This window comes from Tasmannia lanceolata, unplaced genomic scaffold, assembly GCF_043159265.1.
Source record: "Tasmannia lanceolata isolate RefF3 unplaced genomic scaffold, GAP_Taslan_0.1 ptg000037l, whole genome shotgun sequence".
In the NCBI taxonomy this organism is placed as follows: Eukaryota; Viridiplantae; Streptophyta; class Magnoliopsida; order Canellales; family Winteraceae; genus Tasmannia; species Tasmannia lanceolata.
Window position 1 is genome coordinate 45,097,447 of NW_027518714.1, and position 20,753 is coordinate 45,118,199.

The window sequence follows — 20,753 nt, forward strand, 5'->3', positions numbered from 1 at the left end:
AAGAAACAACAGTCCAATAAGGAAAACAAGTGTTGCAAAAGAACAGATGAGTTTCATGACTCAATGCAATTCACCTATCCATTCATGGAAAAGGGAAATGAACTACATTGTAAAAGTAGTCACATTAGACAAAGGGTATTAACTCTATTACTATGCTTGTAGAAGGGAGTAAAGATTGTAGAAGAGAGTACAAGAGTTCTGTTTTTTAAGATGAGGGATGAGAACAAGTATTTCAAAGCAATGCCAATTGCAAGGATTCTGGTCTTGGGCTTTTCCATCTTGGTTTTACATGGAAGATCTGAGATAGGCATTCTTCCTAGTTGCAATTATCCGGCCATCTTCAACTTTGGAGACTCTAACTCTGATACTGGGGCCATCTCTGCATCTTTTCTTCAGGTTCTGCCTCCCAATGGTGAAACCTTCTTCCATAAACCTTCTGGAAGGGTTTGTGATGGGCGTCTACTCATAGATTTTATTGGTAAAGCACCACATTTTATGTTAAATTCTTGTTTATCATGGCTTAAAATGTCTGCCCATATGGGTAGATGAATGTTTATGGAGTGGAACATACCCCTCTCCCCCATGTTAATTAGTTTATTGCCTTTAACAAATAGAAAATTTGTTTATGCAGTGGAGCAGACCCTTCTCCCCCATGTTAATTAGTTTATTGTCTTTAACAATTAGAAAAATTGATTATGGAGTAGAGCAAACCCCTCCTCCCATGTTAATTAGTTTATTGCCTTTAACAATTAGAAAAATCACAAGAAGGACATTTACTTCTACCCATGATCTTCTTTAGATGGATTTTTACTTATAAATCAGTAATCTTTAAAGAATATACTGATTATTTATTAAACGTTATGATTTAGCGAAAAGTTTAACCATGAAAAAGTTAATTCCAATAGGTCCCTGAATGTTATTTCAGATACATTGTGTATCTAACCAGACGATCCTTTGAGGAATGGATTTCTTTAAAAGCATGATTTTTTGTCGAAATTTTATCTATTTTAGATCTCTTTGAAACAGAGATTTTTTTTATTTTTTATTTTTGACAATGAGAAAAGGCTGCGTTTATTTTTTTTTTATGGAAAAATTAATTAATGGTTTTAGAAGAGGTTGATGGCTATTTTATCAAAAAAGACTTTAATGTAATATTTTGTAAACTTTGATATTTTTCAACAGAGGAAAGTGTTCCTGAGCTATAGCGCAGCTCAAAAACACATGTGGTCCCTAATTTTTGGGGGATCCAAAGCATTCATTTGGAAGGCCCTTCCACGGATACGGTGTGTACCAAAAATCAGCCCTGTATGATCATCCTAACCCAATCAAAGGTCGAGGGGAAAATGGACAGACAATGTGTGTCCATGTTTCTGCACATTTTTTCCCTCCACAAATGGTAGGGTTTGGATAATCCTATAGGGCTGATTTTTGGTACACACCTATTCATGGAAGGGCCTTCCAAATGAATGCTTTGGATCCCCCAAAAAATGTGGGGCCACATGTGTTTTTGAGCTATAGCTAGATAAGCTCAGGAACACTTTCCTCTTTTCATCAACTTAAAAACTGTCTATTTCATAATTTTCAATGACTAATTTGAAATTTGCATATATGGGAATTATGTAGTTGCATAAATATTTGATGTATATCAATTTGCTAGATTTATCATTGGATGTCAAATTTGATTAGTGTATATTCTGTTGTATAAAGGTAGTAACACAGATTAGTAAAAGATATTGTTAATGTACTAATATGATCTTCCAAAATTTTAAAAAATTCTGAAATCTTCATGTCGCCTTGATTCCTTTTGTGGAATCACCCATAAATTTCACCAATTGCAGTGCAAATGGAACTACTGTTGTCTGTTATCATTGATTAGTGTTGAAACAGTGGAGTGGAAATACGCACTGAGTATCCAGGGCAATTCTCAGAAGCATAGTCTATCAAGGTTAGGGTTCCTAGTGTTTCTGGGGAGGCAGAGGGAGATGAGTTTGATGTTCTAGGAAGCTCTCCAGTGTTGGTTCTCTTTATTGGCTTTTTCGTTGGGCCTCCCATGTGTTTGGTAAAATGCCGTAGAGTGCATTTTCATGGCCGTTGTTCAGGAGCCCCCGCACGTGGAGGTTCCTCCCCCCTCTCTTCCATCTGGTCCTACCATAGCCCCCGCCAGCTTTCCAGCCCTCCCCAGATCTGCAGAAGCCTATTACCTTGTCCCTCCACCTACGGCTTCAAGAGTCCCTGCTCTTCTCGGACTTATGTCTCTGCTACATCCAGAAATTTTTTTCTTGGGTGTAAAGAAACCTTTAAAGACTGCCTGTGGTTTGCTTGCTCTATTCTTCAGCGAGGAAGACATTCAAAATGATTCGGCCCCTTTCAGATTAGCGTTAGTGGCCACATGTTCTTACGACAGTCCTTGTCTCTTTAATGTTAAAGAGGCTATCAAGGCAAAGCCTCATCTTTCCGCTGCTCCATTCCTCACCATGGAGCAACGCCATCTACTTCTCAGGTTTAGTAATGAACATGACTTTCTAACTGTTTGGTTAGCTGATAATCTAAAGAAACAAGGTTTCATCTTCTGTTTCTTAAGATAGTCGCAAGATTTCAAGGGAGGGGTAGATCCGTCTATTCCTCATATATGGATTATCTTCCAAGGTCTTCCCATGTTCTACTTTAATGAAGATTTCTTGTCTCTATAGGCAGTTTGATAGGGAGAGTCCTTAAAATTGATGCTCCCACTATCCAAGGAACATGAACTCACTTTGCTAGGATCTGTGTCGAGGTGATCACCAACGATAATCTTCCTGATATTGTTTGGTTGGGTAGCTGGGGTGGGCGAGGGACTTGGCAAAAAGTCATTTATGAACGGTTACCTGAGTAATGCGGCTTGTGCTACAAACTTGGTCATGCAGGATTAGAATGCAGGTCGAGGGGGCCTACAAAGAAATTTGCCAGAGTAGGAGGGAAGCCAATCGGGGCTAATGAGGATAGTTTTGCCATAGACGCAGTGGCTTCTAACCCAAATAAAGGTCCAAAACAAAGGACTGATAATTTGGTAGGCCCATCAACCAAAATATGGGTGAAGACTGAAGAGTGCTTTTAACAAAGAGAAAGATCTAGGAGGCATCCTGCTTCAAGTAGACAGTGATGAGAATAGCTTAAGTAGCTTTATTTCGAAGGAAGAAGATTTCGAAGCTAACCAGCTGGAATTGATTGCAGATCTAATTTCATTAATGATTGCCATTAGAGGAGTGCAGAGTGAGGAGGCAAGCAAGATTAAGGGTAGTGGTAATGACGTCGAGTCTCTTCAGGCGAATGAGTTCGCTGAATCCTCATAGATGTGGCTAGAGGTTTGGCTGGCATGCAAGATAAGTCTTTGTGCTTCTCGATGGGGTATAGTGTGTTCCTGGCTGCTAAAAGTGAGGCAAACATTCCCTCGCATTTAGTGGTTGTAGGTAGCGGCGTGTCAGGGTCACCACAAATGTATATATGTATATTGAAACATCTGTTTCTCCTGAGATTTTAAGGCAAAGCTCTATATTGACAGTAGGGGTGGGGAAATACTTTGCCCTGAAGGAATATCGGGTAAGGCCTCTATTGAGCCAGTTTCAATGGGGACCCTGTTGCAAATAAAGGAGGATCCTCTATTCCTTGATGTCTCAAAGGAAAGAAAAGTAGCCAAGGCAAGGCAGTCTCCGAAGGGACTAATTTGAGAAGTCTCCAAGATTTGTATGCAAGTCCAGAACCCGTGGAGGGAAGCCTGCAGTTATGATCTAGATATAGCTCAGCCTGAGCCCTTGATAGAAATACCAGATCAGTCTAGAGGAAACCCTGATGTAGGAGATGTAGCAGAGAGAGTGGATACCTTCAATAATAACTCAGTAGAGGCACCACCCTCGGCTGTAGTTGGAAAGGACACCTTGTCGTTACCAGGGAGGCAAGGAGTAAAATGAGTCCAAAAAATTTTGGTAAGTAGAATAAGAAGACCTCTGTCCAGAATCTTAATAGATCTCCAGATATGGTGAGCACTATATATGTGATTCGCTCTTCCAATTCAGTTCCTTTTCCGTGTAAGAGGGTTGACATGGATTTGGGTGCTATCTCAGTGGGTGGGGCACCCTCTTTGCCTCCAAGTAAAGATGGGTTGTTAGCTAGTGTGCCTAATTTAGATACTAGAATCCAAGAATTGATAAATAGAGCTGGAGAAGACAACTACAGCTCTGCTTTACTTATGAGGTTGAAATGAATCTTCAGCCTGATAGCCAGGTCCGAAAGATTAAATCTAATCAGATAAGTAGAGTTACTACACAGCCAGGTAAATCTATATGTTATATTTCTTCATGATGATGGTCCTTCGAGGTCGGTTGGAGGGTGCCCATGTTGCTTTGGGTTCATCTCTCTTCTTGGCCTCTTGCTCTTTGGGAGTTGAGCGGTTTGGGTGGGGGTGGGGGTGCCCCTCTTCCTTTTTTGTGGTTGATTTTTAGGTTTTACCCTCATTTTGGCCCTCATAGTGAGACGTTTAATCTTCCTTTGTAGTTCTGCCCAATAGAATTTGAGGTCCACCCCGTGGCTGCATTCTTTTCCGGGTTAAAAAAAAGTGGTGTTCACCCTTTTTGTGGAATCATGTACCTATTTTGTGGGTCTCGTTGTCTGATTATATTTTTCTTGACTTGGGCATGTCTTAATTGAGAATTCATTTTAATTATACAGCTGAGAAGTTGATGTTACCATACTTGAATGCTTACCTGGATTCAATCGGAACAAGTTTCCATCAAGGAGCAAACTTTGCGACGGCAGGATCCACGATTCGGCCGCAGAATACCAGCTTGTTCTGGGGTGGTTTCAGCCCTTTCTCTCTCAATGTTCAGCTACGGCAGTTCTTGCAGTTCAAAACACGTACCAATGAGCTTTATAACGAAGGTAAAGAGAAAGAGAGAGAACCCATCTTCCCATTTTTTAGGAGTAAGATTTCTTCTTTCTCATGGGTTGATTTGGTATGGATTTGTTCAGGTAAAAGCCCCTTCATAAGCAATTTCCCAAACCCCGAGGAATTCTCTAAGGCACTCTACACATTCGATATTGGGCAAAATGATTTGGCAGCCGGTTTCAGATCTATGTCAGATGATCAAGTTCGGGAGTCGATTCCTGACATCCTCAATCAATTTTCTCTAGCAATCCAAGTAAGGGTAAATTTAATAAAGTCAAGAAGCCATGAAATGGTTTTTTTATGCTTTGGTTTTCTTTATTGTCTCACAATGGCATCGTGTTGGTGCGATGGTATTCTGGCTTGTTTTAGTGTGTGAATGCGAAAATATGTTTTACTGCTATTCCATCCTTATACAAGTCTCCCTCCATCTATCTTGATCGATAAATCCCTCTCAATAGTCATTGATCATGTGGGATTGGAGCTCATTGCTTCTAAAAAATAATCCACAAATCATTATTGTTGATGTAAGGGTTTTTTTTCTTTCACTGACCATCACATATCTAATTCTTCTAATTTGAAATCATGTTGGAAAGATTCTCATAACTTTATGAATAGCCAATAAACCAATGTATAAAATGTGATTACATCAGTGAATGTCTCTTGATGAGATAATACATACACAAATAAGAGAATGTTATAGATGGAAAATCGAAGGATGAAACTATCTATTCTTAGAAGCAGATTTGGTGGACCCGTCTGCTGTAGTAAATACTCCTCAGAGGAAAAATCAGGAACTTCAATTTATTTTCGTGTTCCTTTGAGCTGAATTACTCCTGAGAGATACTCAAAACGTCTTCCTAGCATTATTCTTTAATGGTAATTTTATATCAAGTAAGATCCCATGAGATGTGCCTATCCATAGCGGAAGACCAGTAGGGAAAAGGTCTAGTACATGGCACTTAGGCAAACACATTTAGCTTTGAAAATCAAAGTCGGGGAGATTTAACATAGCAAAGGGTAACTCGAAGAAGGGTGATGGCGAATGATTTCCAATAAATCTCAAAATTTCTCTCAAGAAGCCATGAATTGTAAGATCTTAAGCAAAGATTGATTTTTCCTCTTCCTTGGTGTACAGTTGTTTGTACGCAATAACATAAGAAGATTTTTTTTTTAAATCTCTTACCTATGACCTATCTTTTATTTTAATCAAGTGTACGGATCAATGCAAGGGTCTCCACCAATCACACACTATCACTTAATAAGATAACCACTCTTTCATTAGGTAAAATATTTGTCCAGACGCTTAACAAGTCACTATCATCAAGCTGACTGATCAATTTTGTGGCATGATTCATCCTCTCTAAAGTCTCCAATGCATATGTCATGATTTTGATAAAGACATCCCTTTTAAAAATAATGAAATATAAAAAGAGAAATAGAAAATCACATGCAAGTGCGTGGGTTCAATAATATGTGATGTGGATTTATCATGTGATGGAGTTTATCAATGGCCAAAATTATCTCATCATGCATCTCCGATCGAGGGTTGATGGTCACATAATCCAACAGGCTTAACGACATAGGCTTGACAACATTGATGATATTCAACAACTCTGGCGTAATTAAACAATCTAATGAAGGCATGAGAAGTGTTGAGGACCCTCGAGTAAATAGGCTGGGAAAGACAACTTCTCGTGTTAAATATCATATGGTAGAGGTTAATTTTTTTAGAATGATAATAATTTTATTAATTAAGATCAGATTACAAATGCACTCGGGGGTGAGGATTGTGACGCAAGGGCGGATAGCGGATGCTCTGATTGTGGGAATGCGGAAGCTAAAGGAAAGTTTGAAGGAAAAGGAAGGGAAAACTAAGTAAAAGAGAGGAAAAGGGCACGTGAAATAGTTGAAAAGAGCTTTGGGAAATCTAATGGAGTTGTTTTGGAAAGGATAGTGTGTATGGAATTAGGTTAAAGAATAGGGTGGTTAAAGAAGTAGTTTGTTCTTTGGGGTTGGTAGTAAAATACTTTGTCAAAAAATATCCTTCTTGGGAATTTCTCGGCATGGGAAAATCTCGGGATATATTAATTTTATTTTTTACTTTTTCAGGTTTATATCGGGAAAAAATGATAAAATAAAATTATTTAAAATATATAAAAATCAATAAATTAAGGAAAAAATATAAAATATCATAAAAAATATCGTGATATTATCGCTGTAAATTAAAATATCGCTATATTTTTTAAATTCAAAGGATTATTTCTGGATTTCGTCGTTTTATCAAAATATCGTGATAAAATCTCTATATGTTGAAAATATCGGAGATATTTGCGACATAGGTAAAAGAATAGCAACATTTGGGTATTAATCGGTTAAGGAAAGCAAGATGGGGTTCTTGGGTAGTTATGTGGGTGAAGGAAAATCAAGGTGTTTAATCTGTTAGAAGCAAGGAAGATAGATGGTTGAATGTTCTATTGAGGGTTGGTCGGTTATTGATATGGGAGGTCTTTGTTAAAAATAAATGGGTGTAAAATTGGTTTAAAGGTAATGAAAAGAGATTCTTAGGTTGTTTCTTGAAAATAAAGATGCATATAAGAATGGGAGGTGAAAGTTAAAGGTACAGAGGAATTTAGTTGGAGATTATGATACGACATTAGGTGGTCGACTAAAGGGTTCTTGGAAGGTTAGTTATAAGAGTTCAAGGGGTCTGTTTTTGTTGATATTGGTTGAAGATTTAGCATGTAAAAAAGAGGGTTGCAGGACTAGTTTTGGGTGGTGAGTGGTGCCTAAAATTCAGGGATTGTGGTTGGAGGTGAAGGAAGATGATGTATGGGATTGAGGAAAGAAATAGCCTAATTTAGAGAAAGATGGGCTGGTCGTAGGTGGCTGAAATTAGGGAAAGGATTTTGTTAGGAAAGCGGCATTACTGGGGCAAACTTGAGGGACTTCGGTGACAATTACAAGGAAGCAGTCGGTGGCTTGCGCTTTGATGATAGCAGCAGGTGGCTATCTCTTTCTCTGGCGGGACAATTCCGAGGGACTAAAATAAATTTTTTATTCATCATGAAAAGCTTCTCAATAGTTTACATCGATGTTGTACTTATAGAAGTTCTACCAAAACTCAAACATCTATCCTAATCCAAATAAAACTACAAAATTAAAAAATTATAAAAATTTCTCATACATGTATGACCAACTAAGGTGATAATTTTTGTCCAACAATGGAAAACAGAATTTAAAATCCTAAAATATCTCCCCAACTCCTAAAACTTCTCTTGACAATCTCCTAGATTAACCCAAACTTTCGTCCAAGTCAATCTCTAAAATTAGGCCTACTTAAAAAATTCCAACAATAAGTAATAAAGAAAATAAAACTAATTTAGGACTCTTGAAGCAGGATGATCAATGTGGGCTGTTGATCTGGTCGCAATTTTGAACTACGAACGATCTAGGACGACCGGCCTTTGGAAAAGAAGATTCAGCATCATCTCAGGCTTGATCAATGAACTAGATCATCAAATGGGTGATTTGGTAGTCCTGGGCAGTTCGATCAAGCATCTGAGGAACTTGGCCGTTGAACTTCAAAATTGGGCGATATGCACCTGCATCATACATCCTTCTTAAAAAGAATTCGTCCATGAGTTCAGATTCAAGTTGATGTTGGTGTAGGGAATCCAGATATGAGGGGTCATAGCCGACGCCTAGTTTGCTGACTTCGAATTGGAGGCCTTTCCACCGAATTAAATATTTCCACCGGGAGACTATTCTGGCATGTGTGGACAGGCGGTGGGACTTGATTTGGTTGGAAAGCAAGCCCTCGATGTAGTCTTCTATGTTGCTTGGAAAAGGCAAAAAGTAGCTTTCGCTTCGATGGAATTAAGAGCTTTGCAATCCTCAAGGCGGGGAGGATCTTCGTCCATCCTTGTGGTAAGATCTTCTTCAGGTGTGAGATCACTTTTAATTGACTCATCGTAGGCATCCTCATCAACTTCATCTTTTTCCTCAAGGGAATCCTCAAGGTGATGTTCTTCTAGAATCTGCGGATCTTCAATAATGGATGGAGATGGTGTTTGGCTCAAATTAAGTTCCTCAACACGCGAGTAATCCATCAATCCTCGCCTTGACTTGCTCTATCAGGGCATTGATCTGAGTTTGAAACTTTTCACCACGAACCCATTGCTATTCTTGCATATGATTTATGATCTTCAACAACTGGCGATTTGATCCCTCTCTATACCTCGTGATGGTGACATGGTGGCAACTATTATTTTTCTAGCCCAAGATTACCAAGGAGATGGACCCCTCTACTCCCTGAGCTCTGATACCAGGTGATGCAGGGATGGGTAGCAGATACTCCGATTGTGGGGATGCAGAAGCTAAAGGAAAGTTTGAAGGAAAAGGAAGGGAGAACTAAGTAAAAGAGAGGAAAAGGACACGTGAAATAGTTGAAAAGGGTGTTGGAAATCTAATGGAGTTGTTTTGGTAAGGATAGGGCGTATGTAACTAGGTAAAAGAAGATAATATGATGTTTAAAGAAGTAGTTTGTTCTTTGGGGTTGGTAGTTAAAGAATAACATGATTTGGGTATTAATCGGTTAAAGACAGCAGGAAGGGGTTCTTGGCTAGTTATGAGAGTGAAGGAAAATCAAGGTGTTTTTAATCTGTTAGAAGCAAGGAAGATAGATGGGTTGAATTTTCTATCAATTGTACAAGAAGGGTCGGTCAGTTATTAATAGAGGAGGTCTCTGTGAGTAATAAAGGAGTGTAAAATCGGTTTAAAGGTAATGAAAAGTGATTCTTAGGTTGGTTCTTGAAAATAAAGATGGATATAAGGAAGGGAAGTGAAAGTTAAAAGGTATGAGTGAATTTTGTTGGAGATTATGATAGGACTTTAGGTGGTCGACTAAAGGGTTCTTGAAAGGTTAGTTATAAGAGTTCAAGAAAGGGTATTGGTCAAACATAACAAGAAGGACAAGGGGTCTCTTTTTGTTATATTGGTCGAAGGTTTAGCATGTAAAGAAGAAGGTTGTAGGACTGGACTTGGGTGGTAAGTGGCGCCTAAAATTAAGGGATTGTGGTTGGAGGTTGTTACGTGAGAGAGGAAAAGGAGGAAAGTGAGTTAGGAGTCTCCCCCTCACTTATGTATTTATATATAGAGAGAGAAATATACAATGACTTATATGCCCATAGGCATATATATACATCAACACTCCCCATCAAGCTGGAATGTATATGTCAAACATTCCTACCTTGCTACAATTATTACTGAATTTGGCTTTGTTCAATGGCTTGGTAAACATATTCGCTAATTGGTCCACCGATCTAGTGAACACTGTGTATATTTCTCCTCTTTGAATTCGATGTCGGATGAAGTGGCAATCAACCTCGATATGTTTAGTTCTCTTATGAAAGACTGGATTTGTGGTAATGTGAATCGCCGCCTTGTTGTCACAGCCTAACTGAGAAGGAGGATGATGGGGAGAAACCAATCTCTAACAAGAGAGAGTGTAACCAAAGTAGCTCTCCACTGGTGTGCGCCATCGCTCTATATTCAGCCTCTACACTAGATTTGGAGATAACATCCTGTTTCTTACTTCTCCATGACACAAAGTTACCTCCCACAAATGTGCAGTATCCTGTGGTAGATCTCCTATCAGCTGGAGATCTTGCTCAATCTGCATCTGTGTACCCTTCTATATTATGATGTCCATGTTTCTTGAATAACAACCCTCTACCTGGATCACCTTTCAAATACAGAAGAATTTGAAGAACCGCTACCCAGTGTGAAGTACGAGGTGAACCCATATATTGACTGAAAGCACCAACACCAAAGAAGATATCTGGGCGTGTGACTGTAAGATAGATAAGTTTACCAACCAGCCTCCTGTATCTGCTTGGGTCATCTAACAAGTCTCCCTATTCAAGTAGTAACTTCCCATTTGAGTTAACAGGAACCGAGACAGGGTTCACTCTAAGATAACATGTCTCCTCAAATAAGTCTAAGACATATTTTCTCTTTGAGAGGGAAATCCCCTTTGTAGAATATGCAACTTCAAGATCCCAGCTATATCACTGCCAGTGATGATGATGTTATCGACATAGACTATCAAGAGTACACACCCAATTGTAGACTGATAGCTGAAGACAGAATGATCAACTGGACACTACTTCATGCCAAAGCGCATAATTGCATCATTGAACCTTCCAAACCATGCTCTAGGAGACTGCTTGAGACCGAAACTGTATTTCTTTAATCGACATATAGAGGACATCTCCCCCCGAGCAACATACCTAGGAGGTTGCTCCATGTAAACCTTCTCTGTGAGCCCACCATGAAGAAATGCATTTTTGACATCCAACTGATGTAGAGGCCAGCTCTGATTGACAGCAAGAGAAAGTAGAAGACGCACTTTGGGAATCTTTGCCACAGGAGAAAAGGTCTCACCATAGTCCACTTCAAACGTCTGAGTGTTCCTTTTGCAACCAAGCAAGCCTTAAGGCGCTCAACAGAGCCATCAGGTAAATATTTGACCGTATAGACCCAACGACACCCAACAGGGTGTGCACCAGGAGGCAGAGGAACTAAATCCCAAGTTTGATTGGCCTGAAGGGCATCCATCTCAATGTCCATAGCAGCGCACCACCCCAGGTGATCAAGTGTTGCAGCCAAGGACTCAGGCAAAGAAACAAAAGATAGAGAGGACGCAAATTTATGAAAAGCAAGCGTGAGATCATCATATGAAAGAACAAACGAAATAGGATGAGTAGTACTATGAGAACGAGTGCAGGAGGCAATAAGAGAGTCGACAGATACCTCGGAGGTGGAAGGAGGGAGCTCTTGATGGGCTGGCGATGGCGTTGCCGGAGATGGATGAGCTGCTGAGGTATGGCGACGCTGATAGATCTTCTTAGTGACTAGAGCTGGAGGCAGAGCAGGTACCTGTAAGGGAAGAGAGGTCTCTAGAACATGAACCACATCAAGTGAAGGTAAGAGAGACGATGAAGATGGACTGACTACTGGGTCAGGAAGAACGGGAATGGGGAGATGGACTGACTGCCAGGTCAGGAAGAACGGGAATCGGTAGAGGAAGATCTGAAGAATGAGAGAGAGGGGTCGTATCCGAAGAGCTCAGAAAGAAGGGCTCAGTCTCGAAGAAGGTAACGTCTGCCGAGACATAGGATCGACGTAACCAAGGGCTATAACAGTGATAACCTTTCTGGGTCCGTGAGTAGCCGAGAGAAATACATTGTTCAGATTTAGGATCTAATTTATCCAATCCAGGCCCAAGGTTGTGGACAAAGTAAACACACCCGAAAACCCGAGGAGTAATAGGAAACAACTCATGATGAGGACATAAAATCGAAAAAGGGGATGAACCGCCTAGAACCGAGGAAGAAAGTTGATTGGCCAGATAGTTAGCAGTGAGAACTGTATCACCCCAATAAGACTTGGGAACTCGCATCTGGAAGAGAAGAGTGCGAGTTCCATCCAATAAAGATCACATTTTCCATTCGGCAACACCATTCTGTTGAGAGGTGTGAGCACATAAAGATTGATGAAGGATACCACGAGTGGAAAGGAACTCCTCAAAACCATTGAATTTTGAGAAATATTTCCTGGTAAGAAGGCATTTAATAGTGTAATTAAATTGGTTAGTAACTTCTGAATGATAAGTACGAAAAACAGAGAACACTTCTGAGCGGTCTTTAAGTAAAGCCAACACATACGTGAATAATCATCAATAAATATGACAAAATAGCGATGTCTAAAAACAGAGGTAGTCCGCGAGGGACCCCATACATCGGAATGCACTAAATCAAAAGGGTGCGAGGCCATACTAACAGGCCTAGACGTGAAGGACACCCTATGGTGTTTCCCAAGTTCACAAGCCTCGCACGAAAAAGGGTTAACAGAAGAAGAAACGATAGATGTCTGCTGCAAACGATCAAGGCTGAGATGTCCAAGACGGCTGTGCCACTGACATGCGTCACTGGTGCTGTGTAAAATGGCATGAGGAGGGCTACAGTCCAGACGATAAAGCCCATCAATCTCACATCCCGAGTCAATCGTCCTCCCAGTTAAGAGATCCTGAAACAAGTAATAAGAGGGATAAATGAAACAGAACAGTTGAGATTTTTAGTAATCTGACTAACTGAGAGTAAATTAAAGGGTGGCTTTGGTACACATAGAACAGAGGACAATGTTAGACCAGCAAGAGGCGAAATATCACCAACACCAGAGATAGGAGTTGAGCTCCCATCGGCAAGTGTGATGGACTGATCAGAAAGGGGACGAAATGAACTAAGTGAGGAAGAAGTACATGTCATATGATTGGAAGCTCCAAAATCAATGATCCAGGAGTTGGAGCCAGTAAGAACAGATGCAAGGGAGCTACCTAGCTGAGCAAAAGTCACAGTCGGGGGATCACTGGTAGACCTGAGACGCTATAACTCATCATAGTCGGCACGAGACATAAAGACCCCATCAACCTGAGGCCCAATGCTGGGCGGAACTGAGAGAGAGGAGGACTTTGAAGATTCTGGTGCTGTGAGATGTGCTGAGCGGCCAAAACGAGGCTCAGAGGAGGGACGAAGCTCAAGGTGCAGTACATAGCAAGTCTTCATATAGTGTGCCTCACGACGATAGTGCGAGCAACTAAGAAGCACGGTACGGGTACGGGTACGACACGGGTACGCGGGTAAGTGATTTTCCAAAAAACCCGGGTGCGGGTACGTTCAGGTACGTTAAATATAATAATATTTTTTATTATTTTATTATATATTTATAAAAATTAAAAACAATTAAAGAACAATCAAATTACAATTAACATCACCAAAATAGCAAAATCTAATATTACTCCATATTTCATAAGTTCCATATTTCATAAGTTCCAACTTTAAGTACAAGATGTTACGATCTCATCATTCATTAGATACAATGTCCGTCGCCTCATCTCCAATATCATCATCTACATCATCGGTAAAAACAACGGCTTCCAAATCCGGCTCATCGAGTGAAAGGCTAGCAACTTCAAGCACCCCAACATCCTCAAAAGAGTCAAATGAATCTCCACCTATGCCCCACATCCTCGTCTCTCCCTGTGCATACTGTGGAGATCGTCTTGATAGAAGACGAAGATTACTATGAACAAAAACCAAGTCCTAAGCCCATTGTGGAGTTATCTTGTTCCTTCTCAAAGAATGCACAAAGGAGTAAGTGCTCCAATTCCTCTCGGCACAAGATGAAGACGAAGGCTGCATAAGAAGCTTCAAAGCTAAGCTTTGAAGCATAGGAGCACACGTACCATGGACAGCCCACCAATCATGAGGCTCTAAAGTAGCTCGGTCATTGATGGAATAAACATCATTGAATAATCCAGACTTCATAGAGAAGTGGGCAAACTCCACATTAGCCTTCGTGCGATCTGCTGAATTGGGAAAGTACCTTTTGAGGCACTTTACCCTCTCTGCATAAATCTCTGTATCCTTATGTGGGGGAACACGATTTGAACCGGCACTAAGTCATTCTTCGCTGTAATACCTTCAAGAATAGAAAAAATAATTTAGTTTCATGTTAAAAGTAGGAAATAAAGTTCACAATGAACATAACTATTAATCTAAATAAAATTTGAAGTCACCTAACCTTGGATTCAATGAATGAGCCAAGCAATAAAGCGAAGTGTTGCTCTTGTTCCAACGATCAAAAAGAATTTCTTGCACCACTTCATAAAAGCTAGACTCTTCTTCTTTTCTCTTTGCTTCCTTCCTATAGATTGCCGTCTTCACTTTCTCAATCATCGTGTCCCACATATCATAAACCAAATGAAGACAAGGCTTATCCGTGTCACACTCTCTTATCATGTCATACATAGGATATGTAAAAGAGAGTATGTAATCGATAGAATCCCACCAAATATCATCCAACACCTTTTCTTTCACAAACTTTGCTTTTCCTACATCATCATCTTGAAATCACCATCGATTGTAGACCTTGCTTTAAGAATTTAAATCTCTTAAGCATCACAATAACACTCGCAAAGCGAGTCTCGACAACGGAAAGCAACTTCAAACTATTGAAGTCGTTGAATATGGCCAATCTCATCGAATGATTCATGATGAAATTCTTCACTAGCATGACATCTCCTGCAATATTCGAGATCCAACTACATTCTCCATAGGCAATTTGATTTACTTCCACATTCTTTACAGCACAAATGTTCTTCAAAGCAAGATTGAGTGTGTGCACCACACACGGGGTCCAAAATATGGAAGGAAATTGAGCTTCAACAAATTGTCCGGCCGCCTTGCAATTTGGAGCATTATCGGTAACTACCTGGACAACCTTATCATGTCCAACCTCATTAATGACTTCCTTCAATAAGTTAGCAATGAAATTCTTGTCTTTTGTCTCCCCCGAACAATCTACCGCCTTAAGAAACATAGGTCTACCTTCTGATACCGCCATGAAGTTAATGAGAGGCCTCCTCTGTGAGTCGCTCCATCCATCACTAACAATGCTCACGCCTTTCTCCCTTCACGTGTCTCTAATAGGTTGCAACAACCTATCAATATTAGCCCTCTCTCTTTGAAGTAGAGTTGTCCTAAGCAAGTTGTACCCCGGAGGCAAATAACCCGAAAGTGCATTGTTGGCAAAAGTGTAGGAACTAGCATAGTATGGGTTTCTTGCTAGGTGAAAGGGCAAGCCAACGGAGTAAAACATCCTAGCAATCTCGGCATGTAGTTGATCACGGGCCGCCATGTTGAAAGCTTTTTCAAGTGCACTCACATTTCCACTTGTCTTTCTCTTCTTCAAATCATAACTTGGAGCCACAAACATACTTGTGCAACCCAATGATCCAGTACTCGACGATGGCGGCAATGACACTTTCTTGGGAGCATTTTGCTTCATAATCTCCTTGGCCTCTTCCTCCATCCTTTGCATAGCAACTAGATCACTCGTCTTCACTTAAGGTCATTCTCCGATTCCTTGTCCAGCTATCTTTAACAAGTGTGCCCTAACCCTTGTGTACGAGCTACTAAAATTCTTCTGACAATAATTGCACTGCCACTTCACATTCCGTCCACCTTTAGGATCTTTATCAAATCTCGACACATGCTTCCACAAAGGCTTCGAGACATCTTCATCGGTAGGAGGTGTCACACTAGCACCGGATGAAGACATTCTTAAATCTATTAAAAGAACAATGAACAGATTATTGGAATAAAATATACAACAAATTATTGAATAGATATATAATAAAATATCTATTCAATGAACAATGAGCAGACTATCACAGTATAAAAATATCAAATGAACAGGGCCTAAATGTGAGCCCCGAACAGATTATTGGACTCAAAATTAAACAAAATTTTGAATCCAATAATCAATTTTGGACTGTCAATCGGTTGACACAATCGCAAATGAACATTTAGGCCCTTTTAATTTTGGATTTTTGCACTTCTCAAACCAACTTAAGTCCAAAGCTGATTATTGGACTGAAAATTACAAAATCCAAAACAAATAGGGCCTAATAATCTGTTTTGGACTAAATCAATTTTCAAAATCCAAAAAAAAAAGAGAGAGAGAGAGACTAGCAGAGAATTCTGAGCTCCCTCTCATTTGAATCCATATCAAATGAACATGACGTAAATGTAATTCTGAGCTCCAAACAGATTATTGGACTCAAAATTAAACAAAATTTTGAATCCAATAATCAGTTTTGGACTCTCAACAGGTATTACACCCCAAAAACAGATTATTGCACCGAAAAAATAGACAAACAATTAGACAAATAGACAAACAATTAGTTTTGAATCCAACAGATTATTGCACCAAAAATAGCATTTACGCCTTGTTTGTTTCGGATTTTGAGAACAGATTGTGAGTCCGAAGCTGATTCTTGGACTCAAAATTAGACTCAACAGATTGTGAGTCCAAAAATCTGCTTTGAACTCACAATCTGTCCTCAAAATCCAAAAGAAAGATGGCCCAATAATCTGTTTTTGGACTCAAAATCGATTCACAAAATCCCCAAAAAAACAGATTCACAAAATCCCAAAAAAAAAAGAGAGAGACAGAGATACAGAGAGAGAGAGAGAGAGGCTCAGAGAGAGAGTGACAGAGAGAGAGAGAGAGAGGCTAAGAGAGAGAGAGTCATGGAGAGAGAGGGAAACAAAGAGATAGGCTGAGAGAGAGAAAGAGAGTAACAGAGAGAGAGGCTGAGAGAGTGAGGCTGAGAGAGAGACGGAGAGAGAGAGAGAGAGAGGCTGAGAGAGAGAGAGAATCATAGAGAGAGAGAGGTGAGAGGGAGTGAGGATTACCGTTAAGGTTTGCCGGAGGGGAGGGACCTCGCCGGAGTGGAGGGAATCTCGCCGGAGAAGAGGGATTTAGGGTTTCAGAGAGGGAGAGAAAAACGAGGTTTAGGAAATGATCGGGGTTTTTACCCTTTTATTTGTTTTATAAACACCCCCCCCCCATATGTTATAAACACACACACCCCCCCTTTCTTTAAAAAACCCACCAAACGTGTCAGGTAGGCGTGGGTGCGCACCCGCGACGCACCCGACAAGCACCCAGACTTAAAAATTAGTTTTTTCTTAAAAACAAATGTAGGGTACGTACCCGGGGCGTACCCGCACCCCATACGTGTGGGGTACGGGTACGGGACCCCCGAGAGAGTACCCGTGCTTTATTGGCGAGCAATATGGACGTGGTCGGCTACCACGCCCTGCAAGAAGATCACGTCCACTGTCACGACCACCACGACCAGAGTCACGGCTACAGCCACTGCCAAAGGTGCCCTCACCATGTGTAACACAATCACCTATGCCACATGCAACACTGGCAGTATTATCGATCGAAGGAGCCTACACAGAGTCATCAAGAGCACACTGTTGGCACGCAAGTAAATCTCCTGAAGAGAGGGCATCATGCCAGACCTAAATATCTGCTGATGAAGGTGTACGAACTCAGGACCCAAAGTCTTGAGAAACTAAACGACACGTATCGATCACGCTGCTGAGCGGCCGTAGTCAAATCAGTGGAAAGAGGCATAAGAACATCTAACTTCTGGCAATGGGAAACAAACTGACTATAGTAGGTCGAGAGAGGAGTGTCACTGCGGCGAAGGTATATCCACTGAGAATAGGTGGCACGGATTAACGATAGGTTACCTTTCCCGGAAAAGGTAATAGTAGTATGATCCCAGACTTGGCGAGAAGTGGGAAGGTGTATCATGGTCCCGGCAATCTCAGGGGACATACTCTGCCAGAGGAGAGTACGAATAAGGGCATCTTCTTGCTCCCACTTCTCATAAGTGGGATCACTGGAAGAAGGGGGATCATGACGAATAATAGAGATCTTCCCCCTAATAATCAGATAGGTCTCCACTGCTACTTTCCAATTCAGATAATTGGAACCATCAATTCTGACTGTGGTCATGGGAGGAAATAAACCATTGATCGAAGAAGATGAGGATTTATAAGAGGAGGATGATGAGCGAGACGTAGGAACAATAGCCATAGGGGGCTGCCCGCGGGAGGGATCCTCAATTACAGGGCTATCCATGAGGAAATAATCGAAGAGAGAGACGCGACCGACGAGAAGAAACAATGCTGAGGAGGAGATCAGAAAAATCAATAATGGAGATCGCGGCTCCGAAGAGAGATAGAGGAGAAATAGGGCATGAGAGAAACCCTTGATGACATGAAGGAAACAAATAGATCTAGGTATATAAAATCAAAGCCGTGAAGAGAAGTAAAAAATAGGTAAAAGGGATTTAAGCCATTAGAAGAAGAAAGAAAAGGGAAGTGGGGCTAGGAAAGAGAGGGGCGAGGGAGAGAATAATACGTACAAGGAGATGAGAGGGGTACAATAGTGGAGAGAGGAGGGGATAGGGGGTTGGGGAGGGGCGTACGGCGTTGGGGGTGCGTATGGGGTGGGGGGTTTTGGGTGGGGCGTACCGGGATATGGGGGGTGGAGGAGCGTACGGGGCGTGAAAGGGGGTGCGTACGGGGGCGGGGCGGGCGTAGGGCGGGGGTAGGGGACAGTATACGGAAAGGAGGGGGGAGGCGTATATGGAAAGGGGGGCGGGGGATACGGAAGGGGGGAAAGGCGTGGGGGGCGTATACGGGTTGGGGCGTAGTCTACAGAAAGGAGGGGGGAGGCGTATATGGAAGGGGGGGCGGGGGATACGGAAGGGGGGAAAGGCGTGGGGGGGCCGTATACGGGTAGATACAAGGGAGGAGGCGATGTGTTTACGGAAGAAGGGGGGGTGTATACGGGTAGATACGAGGGGGATATCTTTACAGAAAGGGGGGTTGGGGTGGGATTTGTTTATGGAAGGGAGGGGTGTGTGTTGACGGAACAGATGGAGGTAGAGGGAGACGGAGAAGACGAAGATGGAGGTGGAGGTGGAGATTCAAGATGTGAGGGAGGTGGAGATGATGGGTTGGAGATGGCAGTAAATGGATTTGCCTTTTGGGTGGAGGTTGGAGATGGAGATGGAGGTTGGCAATTTGTCCCTAGGGATAAAAAACCCTAGGGCTATGATACCATGTTACGTGACAGAGGAAAATGAGTAAAGTGAGTTAGGAGTCGCCCCCTCACTTATGTATTTATATATATAGAGAGAAATATACAATGACTTATATGCCCATAGGCATATACATACATCAACAGAGGTGAAGGAAGATGGTGTACAAGATTGAGGGAAGAAATAGCCTAATTTAGAGAAGGATGGGCAGGTTGAAGGTGGATAAAACTACGGAAAGGATTTGGTGAGGAAAGAGGCTTACCTAGGAAAAGTCGAGGGACTTTGGTGGCAATGACAAGTAAGCAACAGGTGGCTTCCGCTTTAACATAGCAGTAGGTGGCTATCTCTTCCTTCCGCAACGGGACAATTCCAAGGGACTAAAATAAATTTTTTATTCATCATCAGATGCTTCTCAATAGTTTATATTGATGATGTAGTTATAGACTTGCATAGAACTTCTACTAAAACTTAAACTTCTATCCTAATCCAACTAGAACTAGGAAATTAAAGAAATTCCTAAAATTTCTCCAAAAATTGGACGACCAACTAAGGTGAGAATTTTCGTTCAACAATGAAAAACACAATTCAAAATCCTAAAATATCTCTACAACTTCTTAAAACTTCTCTCCACAATCTCCAAGATTAATTCAAACTTTCATCCAAGTCAATCTCTAAAATTAGGCCAACTTTAAAAAAATACCAAAAATAACCAATAAAGAAAATAAAACTAATTTAGGACTCTTGAAGCATGATGATCAATGCAGGCCATTGATCTGGTTGTGGTTATGAACTATGGACGATCTAGGATGATCGCCCTTTGGAGAATAAGATCCAACACCATTCGGGCTTGATAGATGATTTGGATCGTCGAATTGGTGATTTGGTAGTCCTGGGCAGCTTGATCAAGGATCTGATGAACTTGGCCATTGATCTTTAAAATCGGACCAGATCCATCTGCACATCTTGGGATTGCCCCATATAAAATCATTCGTTAGAAGCTCCTGATTTGGCTGGACTATCAGTCAAATCATTAACACTTATTGGGATGAGAGACAAAGATCAAAAACAAAACAAGCACATCTTTTATTTCATCCTTAAGATTAGCGAGTCTCCATGGACCGTCATTAATCCCTTTCGCCTACAAGACTATATTTGGATGAGGAATCCCCCTCACATATTTTCATTCACTGCAGATTGGCTTCTCACATATGGGAGAGGGTTTGAAATTGTTTGGAGTTAGTTGGGTATTATCGAATTCAGTCAAAGAGATACTGTGGGGTTGGAGAATAACAGGTTTAGGCT

The 20,753-nt window shown here is 41.1% G+C and overlaps 1 protein-coding gene across 3 annotated transcripts in view; it reads left to right on the plus strand.

Annotated features, from left to right (window-relative positions):
- LOC143860540 (GDSL esterase/lipase At5g14450-like) overlaps window positions 1–20,753 on the plus strand; it is a 23,913-nt gene continuing 3,160 nt past the window's right edge. For 2 of the 3 annotated variants that reach the window (XM_077371223.1, XM_077371224.1), the window contains exons 1-3: window positions 1–478; window positions 4,702–4,911; window positions 5,002–5,171. In XM_077371223.1, coding sequence (XP_077227338.1) covers window positions 211–478; window positions 4,702–4,911; window positions 5,002–5,171 — 648 coding nt within the window. In that variant the 5' untranslated portion in view covers window positions 1–210. Of the gene's footprint in view, window positions 479–4,155; window positions 4,307–4,701; window positions 4,912–5,001; window positions 5,172–20,753 lie in introns of those variants that run through there. The other variant, XM_077371225.1, reaches the window with a different exon arrangement.